Raw genomic sequence first — 25,719 nt, 5'->3', positions numbered from 1 at the left:
ATGGTAAATTCGCTGTATTGTGTGTATATTGTGCTTTGTGATTTTTATGCTCCATGTATTTTTTATGCAGTTTTTGTTTCCTTTTTGTGACTATTTTGGGCATGTGCTCTTACATCGCTGTTATAAGGTCTTTGTACTCAATGAAGTTTATACTTTGAGGAGCTTTATCTTCTTGCCCTTACATTTGCCAGTTTGTGACATGGTGTCTGCAGCGCTCACTTCCTGGTTCCGCTTATGGTGCCTTCTGGGTATGATGATGTCAGAGGGCGTGTTCTCTCCAGACCAGGAAGCTCTGGAGTTGCCGCGCTTGCTGATGCCATGCGCTCCTGTGGCGCCGGGTGATGCAGATTTGTCCTGATGTGACCAGGCATACAACCTAGCATCCGGCACGTTCTGTCCACGGTGACACGTGAAGGGACTGCCCCACACCTGCCCTGGCCTCGGGAACCATAGGTAAGCTCTGGATATGGTTGTCTTACCCTTATTTACCATGACATTAGATTCCCCCCCCGTTTGGTGCCTATTTGACTATTAGTAACATCCCTGTCGGGGGGCTCTGTGGGGTCCGCATCCGGGTGACTGCAGTTTGTAAGATATAGTCACTTGCTGGCAGTAACATAGCAGAGCTGTATATGGTAGTGATGGGCAGTCCGGCTCTTTTTGGTGATCCGGTTCTCATGGCTTCGCTCACCAAAAAGAGCCGGCTCATTCGGATCGTTCTCGGCTCCTTATTATATATGTGCCCACCCCAGGTGAACATATATTTAACCCCTTAACGACAGCGGGCAGTAAAATTACGACCTAAATGACATAATGTTACTGCCCGCGGTCCTCCGGCGGCAGCATGCCGCGATCGGCGCACATCTCAGCTGATTTTCACAGCTGAGATGTGAGCAGAATCATTATCTGCTCGTGCCGATTAAGGCTACTTTCACACATCCGGTTTGAGCCCTGCGGCTCAATCCGGCTGTGAAAACTATGCAACGGATGCGGTGAAAACACCGCATCCTTTGCATCAGTTTTTACATGCGGCCGGTCCGGTTTTTTCCGGTTGCGGCATGCTACTGAGCATGCGCAGTGGAAAATACCGCATGCGGCGACCGGATGCGTTTTTTTTCCGCATCGCGCCGCATCCGGCCTCCATAGGGATGCATTGAAAAATGCGCCGCAGCGGCCGGATGCGGCGCGATGCGGTGTTTTTTGCCGGAGCAAAAAACGTTGCAGGGTACGTTCGATCCGGCCGCCGCATCGGCTAAATCTGCCGCATGCGGCAAAAACCGGACCGAACGCAAGCCCCTACGGCACAATGCGGCACTAATGTAAGTCAATGCAAAAAAAAACCGCAATCGGCGTTACAAAAGCCGGTTGCGGTTTTTCTGCAGAACGCCGTATTGTGCCGCAGAGCAAAAATCCGGATGTGTGAAAGTACCCTCAGGCTACTTTCACACATCCGGTTTGAGCCGTGCGGCTCAATCCGGCTGTGAAACCTATGCAACGGATGCGGTGAAAACACCGCATCCTTTGCATAAGTTTTTACATGCGGCCGGTCCGGTTTTTTCCGGTTGCGGCACGCTACTGAGCATGCGCAGTGGAAAAAACCGCATGCGGCAGCCGGATGCGCTTTTTGCCGCATCCGGCATCCATAGGCATGCATTGAAAATGCGATGCGGTTTTTTTTTGCCGGAGCAAAAAACGTTGCAGGGAACGTTCTATCCGGCCGCCGCATTTATTTATTTTGCCGCATCCGGAAAAAAACGGATGCACCACAAAGCCATCAGGTACAATCCGGTTACAATGCAAGTCTATGGGGATAAACCGGATGCGATACCGGATCCGGTTTACCCGTTTTTTTCCGGATTGTACCTGATGGGAAAAAACTGATGTGTGAAAGTAGCCTAACCCCTTATATGGCGCTGTCAATATGTGACAGCGCCATTATAAGCGCGATCGCGGTAAACTTTTACTTACCGCCCGATACCGGAAGTAACGTGTCGCGATCACGTGACTTCCGATAGTTGTCATGGTAGCACAGGGTCATGTGATGACTCCTGTACTACACCTGACTTGCTTTCACTTTCGCTGTGCTGGGGACACAGCAAAAGAGAGAGACAGCGTATCTGCTGTTTACAGTCGTGTAGCTGTGATCAGCAGATACTGCAGAGCGATCGGATTGCTGATCGCAATAGCCCCCTAGGGGGACTAGTAAAATAAAAAAAAAAAAAAGTTAAAAAAAGTTTAAAAAAATTGAAAAAAAACCTAAAAGTTCAAATCACCCCCCATTCGCCCCATTGAAAATGAAAGGGTTAAAAAAATAAAAAATATACACACATTTGGTATCGCCGCGTTCAGAAACGCCCGATCTATCAAAATATAAAATCAATTAATCTGATCAGTATACGGCGTAGCGGCAAAAAAATTCCAAACGCCAAAACGATGTTTTTTTGTCGCCACAACTTTTGCGCAAAATGCAATAAGAGGCGATCAAAGCGTAGCATCTGCGCAAAAATGGTACCGTTAAAAACGTCAGCTCGAGACGCAAAAAATAAGCCGTCATTGAGCCATAAATCCCGAAAAATGAGAACGCTATGGGTCGCGGAATATGGCGTAAAACGTGCGCCACTTTTTTCGGACAAACTTCCGATTTTTTTTTTTTAACCCGTTATATAAAAGTAAATCTATACATGTTTGGTATCTACGAACTCGCCCTGACCTGAGGCATCACACCCACACATCAGTTTTACCATATAGTGAACACAGTGAATAAAATATCTCAAAAACCATAGTGCTATCGCACTTTTTTTGCAATTTTTCAGCATTTGTAATTTTTTTGCCGTTTTCTAGTACACTATATGGTAACACTGATGGTTTCATTTAAAAGTACAGCTTGTTCCGCAAAAAATGAGCCCTCACATGACCATATTGACTGAAAAATAAAAAAGTTACGTCTCTCAGAAAAAGAATGGCGAAAAAAAAAAAACGGAAAGCGAAAAATCGGCCGGTCGTGAAGGGGTTAAGATTATAGTAACACAGGCATGGGCGTACATAGAAATCATGGGGCCTCATTGCAAAAGTCAGAATGGGGCCCCCCCCTCCCCTGATAAAAAAAAAAAAAATACAATAAAATATTAACATAATAAGCATCATACATGTTACTTGCGGCGGCTTATAGTCAGAAATAACACATACTACCACATAGTGTTACTGAACAACACCCACCATATAAAGGCCAATAATGCAAAATAATGCCGCCACTCCATGACAAAATATCCACACACAGTCTGAATATAACCACCGTCCTGTTACTGTGCAAAGGCCTCTGCACCAAGACCAGTGCATTCACACTGCAAATCCCCCCCCAAAATCTGCAATATGTGAATTTGGCGTAAAGTAGCGATGTCCTCCTTCGTGCCCCTCACCACACACAATACACATTTTCACATCTGTCTCCCCCTTATAATGGTAACGATTATGACCCTCTTCATAGCCTTAGGATCTATAGATCTATAGTAAAACTCTGCACAGTACAGGGATAATACATACACACACACTGATGGCACAGCACATGGGCAAACCACACACACAGACACATAGCACAGCACAGCGGCAACAGACACACACACTGATGGCACAGCACAGCGGCAACAGACACACAGAGTGATGGCACAGCACAGGGGCAACAGACACACAGTGATAACACAGCACAGGGGCAACAGACACACACACAGTGATGGCACAGGGGCAACAGACACACACAGAAAATGATAGCACAGGGGCAACAGACAGTGATGGCACAGGGGCAACAGACACACACACACACATAGTGATGGCACAGGGGCAACAGACACACACAGTGATGGCACAGCACAGGGGCAACAGACACACACAGAGTGATGGCACAGGGACAACAGACACACACACAGAATGATGGCACAGCACAGGGACAACAGACACACATTGATGGCACAGCAGGGGAGCAACAGACACACACAGTGATGGCACAGCACAGGGGCAACAGACACAGTAATGGCACAGCACAGGGGCGAGACACACACACACACACACAGAGATGGCACAGCACAGGGGCAACACACACACAGAGTGATGGCACAGCACAGGGGCAACACACGCACAGGGGCAACAGACACACACTGATAAAACACACACACAAACTGATGGCACAACACATGGGCAAAACACACAGACACAGATAGAACAGCACATGTGGAAAAATATACAGACACACACTGATGGCACAGCACATGGGCAACACACACACTGATGGCACAGCACATGGGAAACATACACACTGATGGCACAGCACGGGGGCAACAGACACAAACACACACAGAGTGATGGCACAGCACAGGGGAAACAGAGACACACACAGTGATGGCACAGAACAGGGGCAACAGACACGCACACACAGAGTGATGGCACAGCGGTAACATACACTCACTTATGGCACAGCACATGGACAAAACACACAAAAACACTGATGGCACAGCACATGGCCAAAACACACACAGTGATGGCACAGCACAAGGGCAACAGACACACACACAGTGATAGCACAGGAGCAACAGACCCACACACACAGTGATGGCACAGCACAGGGGTGACACACACACACAGAATGATGGCACAGCACAGGGGCAACAGACACACGCACACAACACAGTGATGGCACAGCACAGGGCAGTTTCTATAGTGTTACAGGCAGACATTTGTACATTATAATACTCACCTGCTCCTGTGCTGTGAGAGATGATGATAGTGGCTCTGGTCTTCCTGTTGCATGCCCTTCCTATCAGTCCTCCTTGCTGCTTGCTCCTCCTGTCCTCTGCACATATAAGTTACTGGGGGTGCTTACATGTTCTTGGGGGGAATACAAGTTACGGGGGGGGGGGCATACACATTACTGGGGGCCAGCATACAAGTTACTGGGGCGGCTTACATATTTCTGGGCGGGGATACAAGTTACTGGGGGGGACATATATATTACTGGGGGCCAGGACAGCATACAAGTTACTGTCTCGGGCCCTGGGGGGGACATACAAGTTACTGGGGGGCCCTGGAGGGGACATACACATTACTGGGGGGCCAGCATACAAGTTAATGGGGCCCTGGGGGCACACACAAGTTACTGGGGGCTGGCATACAAGTTACTGGGGCCCTGGGGGCACATACAAGTTACTGGGGCCCTGGGTTGACATACACATTACTGGGGCCCAGCATACAAGTTACTAGGGGCCAGTGGGGGGCATAGAAAAGTTACTGAGGGGCCAAACAAATTACTGGAGGCTAGCCTCACGGGCCCCCTGGCAGTGGCGTGGTCTGCCTCTATTGACGGTACGCCACTGAACACAGGTGAAACCCCGCCCACCCACGGCTAAACACTGCCCACTTACAAGGGACCAATTAAATTGTTGAGTGGGCGGAGTTCTGCCACGGGTGGGCGGGGTTTCAGCAGCAAAAAGAGCTATTTAGAAAATGTAGTGGCTCTCACTGAGGATCCGGCTCCTGTCAGTCACTGCAGGGAGCCGGATCTGTGTGTCGGATCGTTCGCGACCGACACATCACAACTATATGGCTGTACTATCTGGGTAGATGTATGGAGCTCTTTCACCCCATCTGTTGTTTGTCCTGTTTATTTATTACATGTATTTTCTATCTCCTTGCACCTTTTTTGATATTTAATAAAAACATATTCTTTCTATACCTTGATACCAGTGCTTTTTTCCTATCAATTCTGATTTGGAGATGTGATGTCATGTGGGCAAATATAAAGACTTTTTTGTTCTCTGAACACTAAATCGGGTGTGCATATTCCAAATCCGAATTCAGAATTGTAACACGTCAGGAAATGTTATGTTTAGAGGTTGCACAAATGTATGAAGGAATTTGAAAGCAATGAATAAATTCGTACAGAACGAGTTACAATAACCTGATCCACAGCAAAGTTTTCATAGTAAACAGTTTATGACAATGTCATGGAATAACAAAACTACAAGAAGTTCCGTAATCCTGTGTTAAAATCTTACCTGAGCGAGGCGCACAGTACAGTCAGTGCTTCAGGCATCTGCGTTTGTGAGCGGTCATATTATTCCAGCAGTTGTCCCCTGTTATCCAGAGTAACACACAGTGCAACAAATATGAGGTGCAGCTTTTATCTGAATCTCCAATCTGACAAAGTAACACCTGTAGCAGGACGCACTCACCTTGTGCGATTCTGGCGCTGATCATGAATCATGTATTTGTCACATATGTAGCAGAAATTGTTCGGATCATTAACACATTTGCTTCTATCCATCTTTTATAAACTGCCATAACTACAACAGGTCCGATCTCCTTTACAAACTGTCCAGCTTGCCTTATATACTTACTGCTGTCTAGTGATGTGTCGGTCGCGAACGATCCGACACAAACATCCGGCTCACTGCAGTGACTGACAGGAGCCGGATCACCAGTGTGAGCCAATAAAATCTCTAAACGGCTCTTTTCACCGCTGAAACCCCGCCCACCCACGACTAAACTCCGCCTACTCAACAATCTAATTGGTCACTTGTGAGTGGGTGGGGTTTTGCCGCGGGTGGGCAGGGTTTCAGCGACGTCACTATAATCTTAAATATGTGTTCACCTGGGGTAAACACATATTTAATAAGGAGCCGAGAACGATCTGAAAGATCCGTCTCTTTTTGGTGAACGGAGCCATTACTATTATTATTATTATTTCTTTGTCGCTCCATTGGGAGACCCAGACAATTGGGTGTATAGCTTCTGCCTCCGGAGGCCACACAAAGTATTACACTTAAAAGTGTAAAGCCCCTCCCCTTCTGCCTAGTGCCTATACACCCCCCGTGCATCACGGGCTCCTCAGTTTTTATGCTTTGTGCGAAGGAGGCTGACATCCACGCATAGCTCCACATCTTAGTCAGCAGCAGCTGCTGACTATGTCGGATGGAAGAAAAGAGGGCCCATAACAGGGCCCCCAGCATGCTCCCTTCTCACCCCACTCTGGTCGGCGGTGCTGTTAAGGTTGAGGTACCCATTGCGGGTACATAGGCAGGAGCCACATGCTGTTTTCCTTCCCCATCCCTTAATGGGCTCTGGGTGAAGTGGGACCCTAATCGGTCTCCAGGCACTGGGACCGTGCTCCCTCCGCAGCCCCTGGGAATCTGCTGGATAGGAGCTGGGTATAGTCAGGCAAGGCCCTGCTACTGTGAGGTACTCTGTGTCCCCGTGGGGACCGCGCATGGAGCGCTGGTGCCATATACACTGCAGCACTGCTGGGTGTGTTAGTGCGCCGGGGACTACCGCGCCGGCCGCGCTTATATGCCGGCCGCGCTTATAACTTTAGTCCCCGGCTTTTGCGGCCTAGTATCGCAAATTCCCGCCCCCAGGCCTGTCAGTCAGGGGAAGGGCGGGACGCTGCACAGGAGTCAGCGCTGAGGGCTGGAGCATACTTTGTATCCTCCTCCCCCCTCATTCAGCACAGTGGGGCTCCAGATTCCCGCACTTTCTAGGGCACGCCCACGGCCCCCTCCTCCCCACAGAACGCCGGCAGCCATTCCTGTCAGCACTTCTGACGCTGGAGAGAAGAGACAACAGGCTCTGGGAGGCCCAGGCAGGGAATCTGGTGATCACACAACCGCTTGAGCGGTCGGTAAGCAGCACCTGAGGTGCTGGCCCCACTGAGTGCCGGAGTGTACATATATATATATGCTTATATGCTATACATTTACACTGTACGGTCGCACTGTTGATTTTTGGCTATATACCCTCCTGGATTGTACTCAGAGGAGACAACAGCATGTCGTCCGCAAATAGCAAGGGTGCCAAAGCACAGGCTTACTTTGCAACCTGTACCTCATGTGCGGCTATACTACCGGCAGGTTCCACTGACCCTCATTGTGTGCAATGCTCGGCCCCTGTGGCACTTGCTCAGCCGGAGCCTCTGCTACTGGTGGCCCAGGTGGAACCACCTGCTACCACTGTCCAGGTGACAGGGACGGAGTTTGCAGTATTTGCTGACAAACTGTCTGAGACTATGGATAAATGGTCTGCTAGGATACTAGAAGCCTTACAGGCCAGACCGGTGACTCAGGCCCCGGGCACTGTTCAATCATTGACCCCAGGCCCCCCTCAATTGGAGCTGCAAAGTGCTCCTGGGGTGACCCATGGGTCCCAGGGTGAGGTCTCTGACATGGACCGCAGTCCCAGGCCGCCTAAGCGGGCTCGCTGGGAAATTCCCTCGACTTCATCACACTGTTCAGGGTCTCAGCAGGAGGACTCTCTGGATGATGAAGCGGAGGTAGCAGATCAGGATTCTGATCCTGAGACCGCGCTCAACCTGGATACACCTGATGGTGACGCCATAGTGAATGACCTTATAGCAACCATCAATCAGGTGTTGGATATTTCTCCACCAGCTCCTACAGTTGAGGAGTCAGCTTCTCAGCAGGAGAAATTCCGTTTCAGGTCTCCCAAGCGTACATTGAGTATGTTTCTGGATCACTCTGACTTCAGAGAGGCAGTCCAGAAACACCGAGCTTGTCCAGATAAGCGTTTTTCCAAGCGCCTTAAGGATACACGTTATCCCTTCCCCCCTGACGTTGTCAAGGGCTGGGCTCAGTGTCCTAAGGTGGATCCTCCTGTCTCCAGACTGGCGGCTAGATCCATAGTTGCAGTGGAAGATGGGGCTTCACTCAAAGATGCCACTGACAGACAGATGGAGCTATGGTTGAAATCCATCTATGAAGCTATCGGCGCGTCTTTTGCTCCAGCATTCGCAGCCGTATGGGCACTCCAAGCTATCTCAGCTTGTCATGCGCAGATTAATGCAGTCACACGTACATCTGCTCCGCAAGTGGTGTCCTTAACCTCTCAGGCGTCGGCGTTTGCGTCCTACGCCATTAATGCTGTCCTGGACTCTACGAGCCGTACGGCGGTAGCATCCGCCAATTCGGTGGTAGTCCGCAGGGCCATGTGGCTACGTGAATGGAAGGCAGACTCCGCTTCCAAAAAGTTCTTAACCGGGTTGCCATTTTCTGGCGACCGCCTGTTTGGTGAGCGATTGGATGAAATCATTAAACAATCCAAGGGAAAGGACTCATCCTTACCCCAGTCCAAACCAAACAGACCTCAACCACGGAAGGTACAATCGAGGTTTCGGTCCTTTCGGCCCGCGGGAAGGTCTCAGTTCTCCTCGTCCAAAAGGCCTCAAAAGGATCAGAGGAACTCCGATTCATGGCGGTCTAAGTCACGTCCTAAAAAGACCGCCGGAGGAACCGCTCCCAAGGCGGCCTCCTCATGACTTTCGGCCTCCTCACAATGCATCCTCGGTCGGTGGCAGGCTTTCCCGCTTTTGCGACGCCTGGCTGCCACAGGTAAAAGACCTATGGGTGAGAGACATTCTATCCCACGGTTACAGGATAGAGTTCAGCTCTCGTCCTCCGACTCAATTTTTCAGAACATCTCCGCCCCCCGAGAGAGCCGATGCTCTTCTTCAGGCGGTGTGCACTCTGAAGGCGGAAGGAGTGGTGATCCCTGTTCCTCTTCAGCAACAGGGTCACGGTTTTTACTCCAACTTGTTTGTGGTACCAAAAAAGGACGGATCCTTCCGTCCTGTTCTGGACCTAAAACTGCTCAACAAACACGTAAAAACCAGGCAGTTCCGGATGGAATCGCTCCGCTCCGTCATCGCCTCAATGTCCCAAGGAGACTTCCTGGCATCAATCGACATCAAAGATGCTTATCTCCACGTACCGATTGCACTAGAGCATCAGCGCTTCCTGCGTTTCGCCATAGGGGACGAACACCTTCAGTTCGTGGCACTGCCTTTCGGCCTGGCGACAGCCCCACGGGTCTTCACCAAGGTCATGGCAGCAGTGGTAGCAGTCCTACACTCTCAGGGACACTCGGTGATCCCTTACTTAGACGATCTGCTGGTCAAGGCACCCTCTCAAGTGGCATGCCAACACAGCCTGAACATTGCTCTGGAGACTCTCCAGAGTTTCGGGTGGATCATCAATTTTCCAAAGTCAAATCTGACACCGGCCCAATCACTGACATATCTTGGCATGGAGTTTCATACTCTCTCAGCGATAGTGAAGCTTCCGCTGGACAAACAGCGTTCACTACAGGCAGGGGTGCAATCTCTCCTTCAAGGCCAGTCACACCCCCTGAGGCGCCTCATGCACTTCCTAGGGAAGATGGTAGCAGCAATGGAGGCAGTTCCTTTTGCGCAGTTTCATCTGCGTCCACTTCAATGGGACATTCTCCGCAAATGGGACAGGAAGTCGACGTCCCTCGACAGGAACGTCTCCCTTTCACGGGCAGCCAAGGCTTCCCTTCAGTGGTGGCTTCTCCCCACTTCTCTGTCGAAGGGGAAATCCTTCCTTCCCCCATCATGGGCTGTGGTCACGACGGACGCGAGCCTGTCAGGGTGGGGAGCGGTCTTTCTCCACCACAGAGCTCAGGGAACCTGGACTCCGACAGAGTCCTCCCTTCAGATCAATGTTCTGGAGATAAGGGCAGTGTATCTTGCCCTAAAGGCGTTCCAGCCGTGGCTGGAAGGCAAGCAGATCCGAATTCAGTCGGACAACTCCACAGCGGTGGCATACATCAACCACCAAGGGGGAACACGCAGTCGGCAAGCCTTCCAGGAAGTCCGGCGGATTCTGATGTGGGTGGAAGCCACGGCCTCCACCATATCCGCAGTTCACATCCCGGGCGTAGAAAACTGGGAAGCAGACTTTCTCAGTCGCCAGGGCATGGACGCAGGGGAATGGTCCCTTCACCCGGACGTGTTTCAGGAGATCTGTTGCCGCTGGGGGATGCCGGACGTCGACCTAATGGCGTCCCGGCACAACAACAAGGTCCCAACATTCATGGCACGGTCTCAAGATCACAGAGCTCTGGCGGCAGACGCCTTAGTTCAGGATTGGTCGCAGTTTCAACTCCCTTATGTGTTTCCTCCTCTGGCACTGTTGCCCAGAGTGTTACGCAAGATCAGGTCCGACTGCCGCCACGCCATCCTCGTCGCTCCAGACTGGCCGAGGAGGTCGTGGTACCCGGATCTGTGGCATCTCACGGTGGGCCAACTGTGGGCACTACCAGACCGACCAGACTTGCTGTCTCAAGGTTCGTTTTTCCATCTGAATTCTGCGGCTCTCAACCTGACTGTGTGGCCATTGAGTCCTGGATCCTAGCGTCTTCAGGGCTATCTCAAGAGGTCATTGCCACTATGAGACAGGCTAGGAAACCAACGTCCGCCAAGATCTACCACAGGACGTGGAGGATATTCCTATCTTGGTGCTCTGATCAGGGTTTTTCTCCCTGGCCATTTGCCTTGACCACTTTTCTTTCCTTCCTTCAATCCGGATTGGAAAAAGGGTTGTCGCTCGGCTCTCTTAAGGGACAAGTCTCAGCGCTCTCTGTGTTTTTTCAGAAGCGCCTGGCCAGACTTCCACAGGTACGCACGTTCCTGCAGGGGGTTTGTCACATAGTCCCTCCTTACAAGCGGCCGTTAGAACCCTGGGATCTGAACAGGGTGCTGATGGCTCTTCAGAAACCACCTTTCGAGCCAATGAAGGATATTTCTCTCTCACGCCTTTCGCAGAAAGTGGTTTTCCTAGTAGCAGTCACATCACTTCGGAGAGTGTCTGAGCTAGCGGCGCTGTCATGCAAAGCCCCTTTCCTGGTGTTTCACCAGGACAAGGTGGTTCTGCGTCCGGTTCCGGAATTTCTCCCTAAGGTGGTATCCCCCTTTCATCTCAATCAGGATATCTCCTTACCCTCTTTTTGTCCTCATCCAGTTCACCAGTGTGAAAAGGATTTGCACTTGTTAGATCTGGTGAGAGCACTCAGACTCTACATTTCTCGTACGGCGCCCCTGCGCCGCTCGGATGCACTCTTTGTCCTTGTCGCTGGCCAGCGTAAAGGGTCACAAGCTTCCAAATCAACCCTGGCTCGGTGGATCAAGGAACCAATTCTCGAAGCTTACCGATCTTCTGGGCTTCCGGTTCCCTCAGGGCTGAAAGCCCATTCTACCAGAGCCGTGGGTGCGTCCTGGGCTTTGCGGCACCAGGCTACGGCTCAGCAGGTGTGTCAGGCGGCTACCTGGTCGAGCCTGCACACTTTCACGAAACATTATCAGGTGCATACCTATGCTTCGGCGGATGCCAGCCTAGGTAGGCAGGTCCTTCAGGCGGCGGTTGCCCACCTGTAGGAAAGAGCCGTTTTACGGCTCTATTACGAGGTATTATTTTACCCACCCAGGGACTGCTTTTGGACGTCCCAATTGTCTGGGTCTCCCAATGGAGCGACAAAGAAGAAGGGAATTTTGTTTACTTACCGTAAATTCCTTTTCTTCTAGCTCCAATTGGGAGACCCAGCACCCGCCCCTGTTCCCTTCGGGCTGTTGTTCTTTGTGTACACATGTTGTTCATGTTGAATGGTTTCAGTTCTCCGAAATTCCTTCGGATTGAATTTACTTTAAACCAATTTATAACTTTTCCTCCTTCTTGCTTTTGCACCAAAACTGAGGAGCCCGTGATGCACGGGGGGTGTATAGGCAGAAGGGGAGGGGCTTTACACTTTTAAGTGTAATACTTTGTGTGGCCTCCGGAGGCAGAAGCTATACACCCAATTGTCTGGGTCTCCCAATTGGAGCTAGAAGAAAAGGAATTTACGGTAAGTAAACAAAATTCCCTTCTTTCTTTATCGTTCCTATGGGAGACCCAGACAATGGGTGTATAGCTTCTGCCTCCGGAGGACACACAAAGTACTACACTCAAAAGTGTAGCTCCTCCCTCTGAGCTTATACACCCCCTGGAGAACCAGATCTAGCCAGTTTATCGCTTTGTGTTCAGGAGGACATACATCCACACATGCATTGTCATCTGATTTTTGGAAAGAGTTTGAAGAAAAGCGGGTCCAAGTCTGGACCCCCGGCATGTCCCTTCTCACCCCACTGTGTCGGCGGTGCTGTTAAGGTTGATTCCAAGGCTGGAGCCTTACATGCCGTGCTCCTTCACCATCCCTCCTGGGCTCTGGCTTGAAGTGGGAGCCAGCATGGTTCTCCATGCTTGGCAGGAGACCGGTCTCCATTCGCAGCCCTTCAGGATCCTGCTGGACCGGAGCACTCATCCCCAGGGACTTGGAACCCTGCGTCTCAGCAAGCTAAGTACCTGAGACTGTTATATATTGGGGGTCCCTGTACTTTATTGTTGTGGGAGAGTGTGCTGAGTGAGTTTTGTGACATTTCCGGCGGGTTCTCTGGCTGTCGCCTGAGAACCGCGCCGATGATGCCTGCGCGCCGGCCGCACCGCTCAAATTTAGGCCCCGGCTTCGCCGGAGGCCTAGTTTCGGTTTCACTGCCCTCGCATGTCATTCATGCAGAGGGACAGCGCAGCTCCGCCCAGCGGACGTTCTGCACAGGGGAGGGACACTCCTCACTGAGTATATGTCTCCTCCCCTGTAAGTCTCTATGGCCCTCCAGATCCCGCTCCCAGAGTAAGTCCCGCCCCCTCTCTTCGCTCCGGCGGCCATTTTCTCAGCGTTTTCCCTGCGATCAGCACTGGTCTGCAGCATCCCTGCTGAGGTGCTTGGGGATCCGGGCTTCGGGATCTGGAGGGCACACAACACCGCTCCAGCGGTTTGGTAAGCCACAACCTCTGGTTGTGGACCTCTGTATATACTCTCTGGGGGTCATTCTGGCAGAGCCCCCACTCCAGCAGCATGTCTCACACGAGGAGTAAGGCTCCAAAGCTGTATGCACTGCTTGTAAGCTCCTACTGCCTGAACCGAGCACATATCCACATTGTGATGCCTGCTCTAACCTGACAATGCCTCAGCCTGGAATCGCACCCCCAGGGGTCTCTCAGGCTGCTCCGGCTCCTGTGGCTGAACCCCCGCCTTGGGTAGAATCCTTATCTAGGTCTATCTCCCAGTCTTTTGCCGACTCCATGGGACAGCTGTCCAGGACTTTGCTGAACATGCATCAGCCCCTTCACAGGGTGCCTCTGCTGCTAGGGTTCTCTCAGGACCGGAGCTCACAGAGGATTCATCATCTGGTCCCAGACCCCGTCCTCCTAAGAGGAGACGCAGGACGAGGAGGATGCCTTTACAGGGGGCTCGGAGGATAACTCCATGTGCCCCATTGATCTGTCCAAAAGTGACTCAGATGTTAGTGATTTGATTGCGTCCATTAATTCTGTACTGGATCTCAATCCGCCAGTATCAGAGGAACAACCCTCTCTGGCAGAAAAGCACCAGTTTACCTTGCCTAAGAGGACAAAGAGTGTGTTCTTTAACCACTCCAGTTTTCAGGCCGCTGTGACCAATCCTAGGGCCTGTCCTGACAAACGCTTCCCAAAGCGTGGTTCTGATGACCGTTTTCCCTTTCCACCTGAGGTGGTCAAGGAGTGGGCTCATTCACCAAAGGTAGACCCCCCGGTGTCTAGACTCTCAGCCCGGACCGTTGTATCAGTGGCTGATGGCACCTCTCTTAAGGATTCCACTGACCGCCAGGTTGACCTTCTGGCCAAATCTGTATATGAGGCGGCAGGGGCCTCGTTCTCCCCGACTTTTGCAGCAGTGTGGGCTCTCAAAGCCATCTCTGCTTCTCTAGAGGAGATGCATTCCCTCGCCAGGGAATCTATGCCCGAAATGGTTACCTTAACTTCCCAAGCTTCAGCTTTTTCATCCTATGCCATGTCTGCCATGCTGGAGGCTTCTCACCGCACTGCGGTGGCTTCGGCTAATTCCCTCGCTATCCGCAGGATCTTGTGGCTTCGAGAGTGGAAGGCAGATGCTTCTTCAAAGAAGTACCTTGCTGGACTCCCTTTTGCTGGGTCCCGGCTGTTCGGTGAACAGCTGGATGAAATTATTAAGGAAGCTACTGGCGGGAAGAGTACTTCCATGCCACAAACCAAAACCAGGAAACCTGTCCAGGGTAGGAATCAGTCGAGGTTTCGTTCCTTTCGTTCCTCCAACTGGTCGTCCTCTAAGCCCTCGGCCTCGTCCACTAACTCAGCCAAGGACCAAAAATCCAACTGGCGCACAAAAGCGCGTCCACAGAAGACCGCAGGAGCTGCTGCCACTAAGGCAGCCTCCTCTTGACTATCTGTCCGCGCCAGCAACGTCCTTAGTCGGTGGCAGGCTCTCCCACTTTGGCGACGCGTGGTTTCAACACGTCTCCGATCAGTGGGTGTGGGATATCATCTCCCACGGCTGCAGGATAGAATTCTCTTCCAGCCCGCCAGACAGATTTTTTTCTGTCAACTCCCCCCTGCTCCAAGGCCGCCGTCTTCTCTCAGGCCATGGCATCCTCGCAGGCCAATGGAGTAATTGTACCGGTTCCCGCCCGGGAACGGTTCAGAGGTTTCTACTCAAATCTCTTCCTAGTCCCCAAAAAGGACGGTTCCTTCCGGCCCATCCTGGATCTCAAGCTTCTCAACAAGCATGTTCAGGTGCGGCATTTTCGCATGGAGTCTCTGCGGTCAGTCATTGCCTCAATGACCCAAGGGGATTTCCTGGCATCCATCGACATCAGAGATGCCTATCTGCATGTGCCAATTGCAGTTTCACACCAGCGTTGGCTACGTTTTGCAATCGGAGAGGAACATTTCCAATTCGTGGCTCTTCCCTTCGGGTTAGCCACGGCCCCTCGGGTATTCACCAAGGTCATGGCAGCAGTGGTTGCGGTTCTGCACCTCCAAGGGTTGGCAGTGATTCCTTACCTGGACGACCTTCTAGTCAAGGCTTCATCCAGCGCAGACTGTCAGCGGAGTGTCTCGCTCACTCTCGCCACTCTAGCCCAATTCGGGTGGCTTGTCAATCTGCCCAAATCCACTCTGACTCCGACCCAGATGCTCACGTACCTAGGGATGCAGTTCGAGACTCTGCCGGCACTTGTGAAGTTGCCCTTAATCAAACAGCAGTCCCTCCAACTGGCGGTGCGCTCCTTGCTGAGGTCTCGCCGTCACTCCATCAGGCACCTAATGCAGGTGCTGGGTCAGATGGTGGCGTCAATGGAGGCTGTTCCCTTTGCCCAGTTCCATCTGCGTCCACTGCAGCTGGACATTCTCCGCTGTTGGGACAAGCGGCCTTCCTCCTTGCACAGGTTAGTGGCTCTGTCGCCACAGACCAGGAGCTCTCTTCAGTGGTGGCTTCGGCCCCTCTCTCTGTCTCAGGGGCGCTCCTTCCTGGCCCCGTCCTGGGTGATCCTCACCACGGATGCCAGTCTATCCGGCTGGGGAGCAGTATGTCTCCACCACCGAGCACAGGGCACTTGGACTCCGGCCGAGTCAGCCCTCTCGATCAATGTGCTGGAAACCAGAGCCGTGCTTCTGGCTCTCCTAGCTTTTCACCACCTATTGGCGGGCAAGCACATCCGAGTCCAGTCAGACAACGCGACAGCGGTTGCCTACATCAATCACCAAGGCGGGACACGCAGCCGCCTGACAATGTTGGAGGTACAACGCATCCTTCAATGGGCGGAGGACTCCAAGTCCACCATATCCGCAGTCCACATCCCAGGCGTGGAAAACTGGGAGGCAGATTATCTCAGCCGTCAAACCGTGGACAGTGGCGAGTGGTCCCTGCATCCGGCCGTGTTTCAGTCAATCTGCCGCAAGTGGGGCACTCCGGACGTGGACCTAATGGCATCCCGTCACAACAAGGTTCCGGTTTATGTGGCTCGCTCCCACGATCCTCAGGCATTCGCCGCGGACGCTCTGGTTCAAGACTGGTCCCAGTTTCGTCTGTCCTACGTGTTTTCCCCCTCTAGCTCTCTTGCCCAGAGTTCTGCGCAAGATCAGAATGGAGGGCCGTCGAGTCATCCTCATTGCTCCGGACTGGCCCAGGCGAGCTTGGTACCCAGACCTGCTCCATCTGTCCGTAGAGGTGCCGTGGCATCTTCCGGACCGTCCAGACCTTCTCTCACAAGGTCCGTTTTTCCGCCAGAATTCTGCGGCTCTCAGATTGACGGCGTGGCTCTTGAGTCCTGGATCTTGACGGCTTCTGGTATTCCTCCTGAAGTCATCTCCACTATGACTCTGGCCCGTAAGTCTTCCTCTGCCAGGATCTATCACAGGACTTGGAAAATTTTCCTGTCCTGGTGTCGCTCTTCCGGCCATCCTCCTTGGCCTTTTTCCTTGCCGACCCTTCTGTCCTTTCTACAGTCCGGTCTGCAGCTGGGACTGTCCCTCAACTCTCTCAAGGGACAAGTCTCGGCTCTGTCAGTGCTGTTCCAGCGGCGTATCGCCCGGCTGGCTCAGGTCCGCACCTTCTTGCAGGGCGCGTCTCACATCATTCCACCTTACCGGCGGCCCTTGGATCCCTGGGAACTCAATTTGGTTCTCACGGTTTTGCAGAAACCCCCCTTTGAGCCTCTTAGGGAGGTTTCTTTGTTTCGTCTTTCACAGAAAGTGGTCTTTCTAGTGGCCATAACTTCCCTCAGGAGAGTCTCTGATTTGGCTGCGCTCTCTTCGGAGTCACCTTTTTTGTTTTTTTTTCATCAAGACAAGGTGGTTCTCCGTCCGACTCCGGACTTTCTTCCTAAGGTGGTCTCTCCTTTCCATCTTAACCAGGACATTACCCTACCTTCCTTTTGTCCGGCTCCTGTTCATCGCTTTGAAAAAGCGTTGCATACTCTGGATCTGGTGCGTGCTCTCCGGCTCTGTGTCTCGCACCGCTGCTCTTAGGCGGTGCACCTCTCTTTTTGTGCTAACCACAGGTCGGCGTAAGGGCCTCTCTGCTTCTAAGCCGACCTTAGCCCGTTGTATTAGGTCGACCAATTCGGATGCCTACCAGTGTTCTCAGGTGCCTCCCCCGCCGGGGATCAAGGCACACTCGACCAGAGCTGTCTGTGACTCTTGGGCTTTCAGGCACCAGGCTACGGCTCAGCAAGTCTGTCAGGCTGCCACTTGGACTAGCCTGCATACCTTCTCGAAGCACTACCAAGTGCATGCTCATGCTTCGGCAGATGCGAGCTTGGGCAGACGCATCCTTCAGGCGGCTGTCGCCCATTTGTGAAGTTAGGCTCCGCCTACTTCTTAGTTTTTATGTTTATTCCCACCCATGGACTGCTTTGAGACGTCCCATTGTCTGGGTCTCCCATAAGGAACGATAAAGAAAAAGAGAATTTTGTTTACTTACCGTAAATTCTTTTTCTTATAGTTCCGTATTGGGAGACCCAGCTCCATCCCTGTTGCCTGTTGGCAGTTTCTTGTTCCGCGTGTTATCAACGGCTGTTGTTGTGGACAGAGTCTCCGGTTGTTCCAGTTCTTGCTCTGTTTTTACTTGTGGGTGGCTATTCTCCTTCAGCTTTTGCACTAAACTGGCTAGATCTGGTTCTCCAGGGGGTGTATAAGCTCAGAGGGAGGAGCTACACTTTTGAGTGTAGTACTTTGTGTGTCCTCCGGAGGCAGAAACTATACACCCATTGTCTGGGTCTCCCAATACGGAACTATAAGAAAAAGCATTTACGGTAAGTAAACAAAATTCTCTTTATTTATTTATAGAGCACCATTGATTCCATGGTGCTGTACATGAGAAGGGGGTTACATGCAGAATACATACACAAGTTACAGTAGACAGACTAGTACAGAGGGAAGAGGGCCCTACCCTTGCGGGATTACATTCTATAGGATTTGGGGAGGAGACAGTAGGTGGGGTGTAGATTGGGCGTAGATTGGGCGGCAGCTCCGCACGGTGGTTGGGCGGCAGCTCCGCACGGTGGTTGGGCGGCAGCTCCGCACGTTGGTTGGGCGGCAGCTCCGCACGGTGGTTGGGCGGCAGCTCCGCACGGTGGTTGGGCGGCAGCTCCGCACGGTGGTCGGGCGGCAGCTCCGGTGGTCGGGAGGAGCCATAGGAACCAGATCACCAAAAACAGCCGGACTGCTCATCACTACTGCTGACATCCCCTGATAGACCTGTTTGAGCGAGTCCGGGCATGTGCGCAGGAATATTCACAATATAATTGAATGCATCATTATAATGAGTGAAGATAGGCTTTGCATGCATAACTTGTCCAGCGAAGTTGTCACTAGATGGCGATATTGATCCACTGAATCTTACAATAGGAAGATTTTTTTTCTTCTGCAGAAGCCACGTCCCTGCGATGATTTAACTGAACCAATCACTGAAGACGCAGAAGTTTTAAAAGGAGGCGACTGAGAAGGAAATGTGATTCTGTAAAGGATCTTGTGGAGAGAGCTGTTCATCCAGGAGACGCTGCGTCCTTCTCTGATTACACTGAAGCTTGGACACGTTTCCCCAGGAAAAGCCTGCGATCTACCCCAACCACACAGGAGCTCGCACAGGGCCGTGTTCCCACACGGAGAAGCTGCGACATACGCCGATTACAGCAATGGAGTCTAATGGAAAGTAAGTGCACCAGGGTATTGGTAGAGGAGGGACAGTGAGTGTGAGGGGAATGTGAATCTGCAGGGAGTACTGGGGTACACTCAGACCATGGGTGATCCAGGTGGATGGGGTATAGCTTATTGTATATAGCTTGTGGAGGATGGGCAGTGTAACTATAGTGTGTGCAGAATTATTAGGCAAATGAATATTTTGATCCCATGATAGTTTTTATACACGTCGTCCTACTCCAAGCTGTATATTCTTGAGAGCCAACTACCAATGAAGTAAATCAGGTGATGTGCCTCTCTGTAATGAGGAGGGGTGCGGTGTAATGACATCAACACCCTATATAAGGGGGGCTTAATTATTAGGCAACTTCCTTTCCTTTGACAAAATGGGTCAGAAGAGAGATTTGACGGGCTCTGAAAAGTCCAAAATCGTGAGCTGTCTTGCAGAGGGACGCAGCAGTCTTGAAATTGCCAAACTTTTGAAGTGTGATCACCGAACAATCAAGTGTTTCATGGCAACAGGGTCGCAAGAAGCGTGTTGGGCAAAAAAGGCTCAAAATAACTGCCCATGAATTGAGGAAAATCAAGCGTGAAGCTGCCAAGATGCCATTTGCCACCAGTTTGGCCATATTTCAGAGCTGCAACGTTACTGGAGTATCAAAAAGCACAAGGTGTGCCATACTCAGGGACAGGCCAAGGTAAGGAAGGCTGAAAAACCACCACCTCTGGACAAGACACATAAGATAAAATGTCAAGACTGGGCCATGAAATGTCTGAAGACTGATTCTTCACAGGTTTTATGGACTGATGAAATGAGAGTGACTTGATGGGCAGATGGATGGGCCAGAGGCTGGATCAGTAAAGGGCAGAGAGCTCCACTCCGACTCAGACGCCAGCAAGGTGGAGGTGGGCACTGGTATGGGCTGGTATCATCAAAGATCAACTTGTGGGACCTTTTCGGGTTAAGGATGGAGTGAAGCTCAACTCCCAGACCTACTGCCAGTTTCTGGAAGACAACTTGTTCAAGCAGTGGTACAGCAAGAAGTTGGTATCGTTCAAGAAAAACATGATTTTCATGCAGGACAATGCTCCATCACATGCATCCAACTACTGCAATGCGTGGCTGGGCAGTAAAGGTCTAAAAGATGAAAAAATAATGACATGGCCCCCTTGTTCCTCTGATCTGAACCCCATAGAGAACCTGTGGTCCCTCATAAAATGTGAGGTCTACAGGGAGGGAAAACAGTGCACCTCTGGGAGCAGTGTCTGGAGGCTGTGGTGGCTGCTGCACACAATGTGGACCGCAAACAGATCAAGCAATGACAGAATCTATGGATGGTCGGCTGCTGAGTGTCATCAGAGAGAAAGGGGGCTATATTGGACACATTTTTTGGGGTTTTGTTTTTGCATGTCAGAAATGTTTATTTCTATATTTTGTGCAGTTATATTGGTTTACCTGGTGAAAATAAACAAGTGAGATGGGAATAGATTTGGTTTTTATTAAGTTGCCTAATAATTCTGCACAGTAATAGTTACCTGCACAAACAGATCCTTCTAAGATAGCCAAATCTAAAACCCCTCCAACTGCCAAAAATATTAAGCTTTGATATTTATAAGTCTTTTTGGGCCGATTGAGAACATAGGTGTTCATCAATAATAAAAAAAATCCTCTAAAATACAACTTGCCTAATAATTCTGCACAAGGTGTATAGTGCGGTATTATCTGATGTCCTCTCAGTGACCTGTGCCAGGCTCTTATCTTGGCTGTGAGACTGTGGTGGGGGATGGGATTGCTCTGTGTATTTCCACATCATGTTAGTGTATGAAATCGCTCAGGCTCCGTCATGCTTTTGGCGCAGTCTTTCTGTCCTTTTCAGTTTTTGCAGTGAGATTGCGCAGACATGTGGTAATCCGTACGCGCAGTCGCTTGATCAAAAACCATATGCGTTTTTGTCCAGTTGAGACCAAAAATGTCAGCCGGTCATGTACAAACCGTGTAAGGATTTGCATGGTTAAAGCCGTATGGATTCTGACGCTGTGTTTAGTCAATCTGTGCGTTTGTTGCAAAAAAATATGAATTGTGCAAAACTTGGTAAAAAAGTAAGTGTTATTGGTGCAATTTTGCCACAATTGTTTTTGCAACAAACACACAAATTGATGAAATAACAACATACATACGGTTTTGACCACACAAACGCTTACACGGTTTTGAGCACGATCGGCTCATTTCTGGTGAAAAACTAACAAAAAACGTATACAGGTTTTGAACGATCAAGTGCACATACGTTTTAGCTCAAGTCTGAGCGTTTTTATAACAAAATACACAAATTGTGGCAAAATTGCACCAATAACACGTGCGTTTTTCTTTCCACGTGCACAATTTTGCGCAAATCAGATTTATTTTTTTGCAACAATCTGATTTGCGCAAAACTGTGCACGTGTTATTGGCGCGATTCTGCCACAACTTTTGTATTTTGTTATAAAAACGCTCAGACTTGTGTTAACATATCTGCACTTCATCGTTCCAAAACGTATACGTTTTTGTCTGGTTTTGACCAAATAGGACAGCCCGCTATACACACGGAAATGTGTCCAACTATCCGGCTTCCATGTTTAGTAGCGATTCAGCAGGACAACTGAGAAAAATAGCAGATGGGAGCTTCCTCATTGATTGACATGGGTCCGAGTGCAATGCGAGAATTGCTCGCATTGCACTCGTGCAAGTTAATCGCAAGTGTGAAGCCAGCCTAATACCATGCCTGGCCGCGGTTACCTGCACTGAACTCCGGAGCTTCCATCTGAGCTCCGGAGTGCACCCTAGACTAAACTGCGACTGCCGAGTGATTGAGTCCCCGGTGCTTGCAGCCTAGACTAAACTGCGAGCGCCGAGTGATTGATTCCCCGGCGATTGCCGTTTAGTTCAGTCCGGGCTGATCTCCAGAGCTCAGGTGACAGCTCCAGAGTGCAGCCCGGCCTCTCTACAGCTGTCACCTGAGCTCCGGAGATCAGCCCAGCCTGAACTAAACTACAGTCGCCGGGTAAACAATCACTCGGCACTCGCAGTTTAGTCTACGCTGCACTCCGGAGCTCAGGTGAGGGCTCCGGAGTTCAGTACAGGTAACCGCGGCCAGAACTGGTATTACTGGAGATTCCTCCGGTAGCCAGTCCCGCAGCTACCTGCGGAAAATAATTGACATGCAATTGTGTTTGCTGCAGAAATCCCGCAGCAAAACATGCAGCTGTCAAAATCCGCATAGTGCGCACAGCATTTTTTTTTTTCCCATACGATTTGCTGGTGAATCACTGCAAAGATGTTATGAACATTTTCTGCAGCGAAACATGCAGCAAATCCGCGGGAAATTCCGTCTAGTGCGCCCAAGGCCTAAGTGTGTCAAGATATAATGATCAGCTGATGGATGATCACTTTAAGATGGATATGAAAACCACCCAGAATCGGGCAGTTACATGACAATAGTTAGATTGATACAAGCAAAAGTCACAATTGACCACTAATATGAACAAGATGTAAAAAACCCTATTCAAGAAATCAAACACTAGCTAACATATTGAGTATTCTTAACCGCCTAGGCACAGACACCCATAATGATTAACAGGGGTATATTGAGTTGTAACCTCACCCCTTAAAAGATCAATCCTGAGTGCTGAGTAAAGGCCACGTCTCACTAAGCAACATCGCTAGCAACATCACTGCTGAGGCACAACTTGCTAGCGATGTCGCTGTGTGTGACATCCAGCAACAACCTGGCCCCTGCTGTGAGGTCGTTGGTTGTTGCTGAATGTCCTGGACCATTTTTTTAGTTGTTGCTCTCCCGCTGTGAAGCACAGATCGCTGTGTGTGACAGCGACAGAACAACAACTGAATGTGCAGGGAGCCGGCTTCTGCGGACACTGGTAACCAAGGTACACATCGGGTAACCAAGAAGCCCTTTCCTTGGTTACCCGATATTTACCTTCGTTACCAGAGTTCCCCGCTCTCACGCTGCCAGTGCCGGCTCCCTGCACACATAGCCAGACTACACATCGGGTAATTAACCCGATGTGTACTCTGGCTAGGAGTGCAGGGAGCCAGCGCTAAGCAGTGTGCGCTGGTAACCAAGGTAAATATTGGGTTGGTTACCCGACATTTACCTTAGTTACCAAGCGCAGCATCGCTTCCACGCGTCGCTGCTGGCTCGGGGCTGGTCACTGGCTGCTGGTGAGATCTGCCTGTTTGACAGCTCACCAGCAACCCGTGTAGCGACGCTCCAGCGATCCCTGCCAGGTCAGGTTGCTGGTGGGATCGCTGGAGCGTCGCTTAGTGTGACGGTACCTTTACATGAGAGCCCTGACACAAAGGGATTTATATTAGCTCACAGAAGCAAAGAGGGCGTATGCAAAGCAGAGGAATGTGAGGAGAGAATGCTCCTAACAAATAAGTCTCTAAAAGCCCCAGAAAGGACTGAGTGTACTCAGACTGCCACTGAAGGTACTTGGTGGTGAGTTAAGCTCCCCGCCCCCCCCCCCCCTCTTTAAACCAATCTAACATTCAGACATCAAGAGCATAAATAACATGTGATCGGTCTAATCCAGAGGAAAACGTATCCCCTGGCCCTAGCTACCAGTCCAGGGGTAAGGTATTAACATCCCCTTATTAATACCCCAAACTTGCAGGACCTACTCCCATAAGTGAACACTGCCTGTGCCACAAGCCACCAATGAATGCCTGCCACCAGGACAAAACCACTGAAACCAGCCTCTGAGCTGGACCTATCCCCGCCAACCCTGGCCATGTGACACCTTACGTGGCCCAGACCCGCCAAACCCACATGGCTTGTTCGATGCCATATTGCAAACCCAACAACCACAAATCTGTGCCTATAGCATTGAGATGTCCACCATCTTGTCGCATAAATAACTGACCGTTCTGTGCCTTTAACCACTATTTTTTTTACCACAATGCGCCCCATGATCTTGTTGAGTTTTATCCGTGCTTACTAATCCGCTCTATTGATCTCACGTACCTCCATGTAAGACGAGCCACAATGTCCAACCACACCATTATCAATCCCAGGAAAGACTACTTTAGTCTTTAACAAATTCATGCCCCTGATCAATTCACAGGACCAACAAATCCCAAAATTGTTGCCACTGATGTGCCTTACTGGTAGAGTTTTGATAAATGCACCTTATTAGGTATATAGGTTTTTAGTGTGATTTAGCAGTCAGGGCAACCAACAGCTTGTGAATTAAAACAGAGGCCCTGTACGCATGGTTTTCGTTTTTTGTTTTGTTATTTTTAATTCCTTGCAGATTTGGTGTAGAAGAAAATCTGCAGCATGTCAATTGTTGGGGCATTAGTAGTTTTGATAATTACACTCCAATATAATTATTTTTTCAGACAATGTGCACTTTAGTTGTAGTCTATTCTCATGAAGCTGTAGACGTTGCTCTCTGTAGACGTTGCTCTCTGTAGACGTTGCTCTCTGTAGACGTTGCTCTCTGTAGACGTTGCTCGCTGTAGACGTTGCTCGCTGTAGACGTTGCTCGCTGTAGACGTTGCTCGCTGTAGACGTTGCTCGCTGTAGACGTTGCTCGCTGTAGACGTTGCTCGCTGTAGACGTTGCTCGCTGTAGACGTTGCTCGCTGTAGACGTTGCTCGCTGTAGACGTTGCTCGCTGTAGACGTTGCTCGCTGTAGACGTTGCTCGCTGTAGACGTTGCTCGCTGTAGACGTTGCTCGCTGTAGACGTTGCTCGCTGTAGACGTTGCTCGCTGTAGACGTTGCTCGCTGTAGACGTTGCTCGCTGTAGACGTTGCTCGCTGTAGACGTTGCTCGCTGTAGACGTTGCTCGCTGTAGACGTTGCTCGCTGTAGACGTTGCTCGCTGTAGACGTTGCTCGCTGTAGACGTTGCTCGCTGTAGACGTTGCTCGCTGTAGACGTTGCTCGCTGTAGACGTTGCTCGCTGTAGACGTTGCTCGCTGTAGACGTTGCTCGCTGTAGACGTTGCTCGCTGTAGACGTTGCTCGCTGTAGACGTTGCTCGCTGTAGACGTTGCTCGCTGTAGACGTTGCTCGCTGTAGACGTTGCTCGCTGTAGACTGTCCTCGCTGTAGACTGTCCTCTCTGTAGGCTGTCCTCTCTGTAGGCTGTCCTCTCTGTAGGCTGTCCTCTCTGTAGGCTGTCCTCTCTGTAGGCTGTCCTCGCTGTAGGCTGTCCTCGCTGTAGGCTGTCCTCGCTGTAGGCTGTCCTCGCTGTAGGCTGTCCTCGCTGTAGGCTGTCCTCGCTGTAGGCTGTCCTCGCTGTAGGCTGTCCTCGCTGTAGGCTGTCCTCGCTGTAGGCT

At 50.8% G+C, this 25,719-nt stretch overlaps 1 protein-coding gene across 1 annotated transcript in view; it reads left to right on the top strand.

Annotated features, from left to right (window-relative positions):
• The first annotated feature begins 289 nt into the window (after positions 1–289).
• The window catches only part of LOC142316972 (uncharacterized), a 47,606-nt gene continuing 22,176 nt past the window's right edge, over positions 290–25,719 (top strand). Inside the window, exons 1-2 of the mRNA XM_075352805.1 lie at positions 290–453; positions 19,111–19,392. Coding sequence (XP_075208920.1) covers positions 19,376–19,392 — 17 coding nt within the window. The 5' untranslated portion in view covers positions 290–453; positions 19,111–19,375. The remainder of the gene's footprint in view (positions 454–19,110; positions 19,393–25,719) is intronic.

The sequence above is a fragment of the Anomaloglossus baeobatrachus genome, chromosome 6, assembly GCF_048569485.1.
Source record: "Anomaloglossus baeobatrachus isolate aAnoBae1 chromosome 6, aAnoBae1.hap1, whole genome shotgun sequence".
Taxonomy (NCBI): Eukaryota; Metazoa; Chordata; class Amphibia; order Anura; family Aromobatidae; genus Anomaloglossus; species Anomaloglossus baeobatrachus.
Note: the sequence above shows the minus strand (reverse complement) of the source record. Positions and strands in the feature narration are given on the sequence as shown.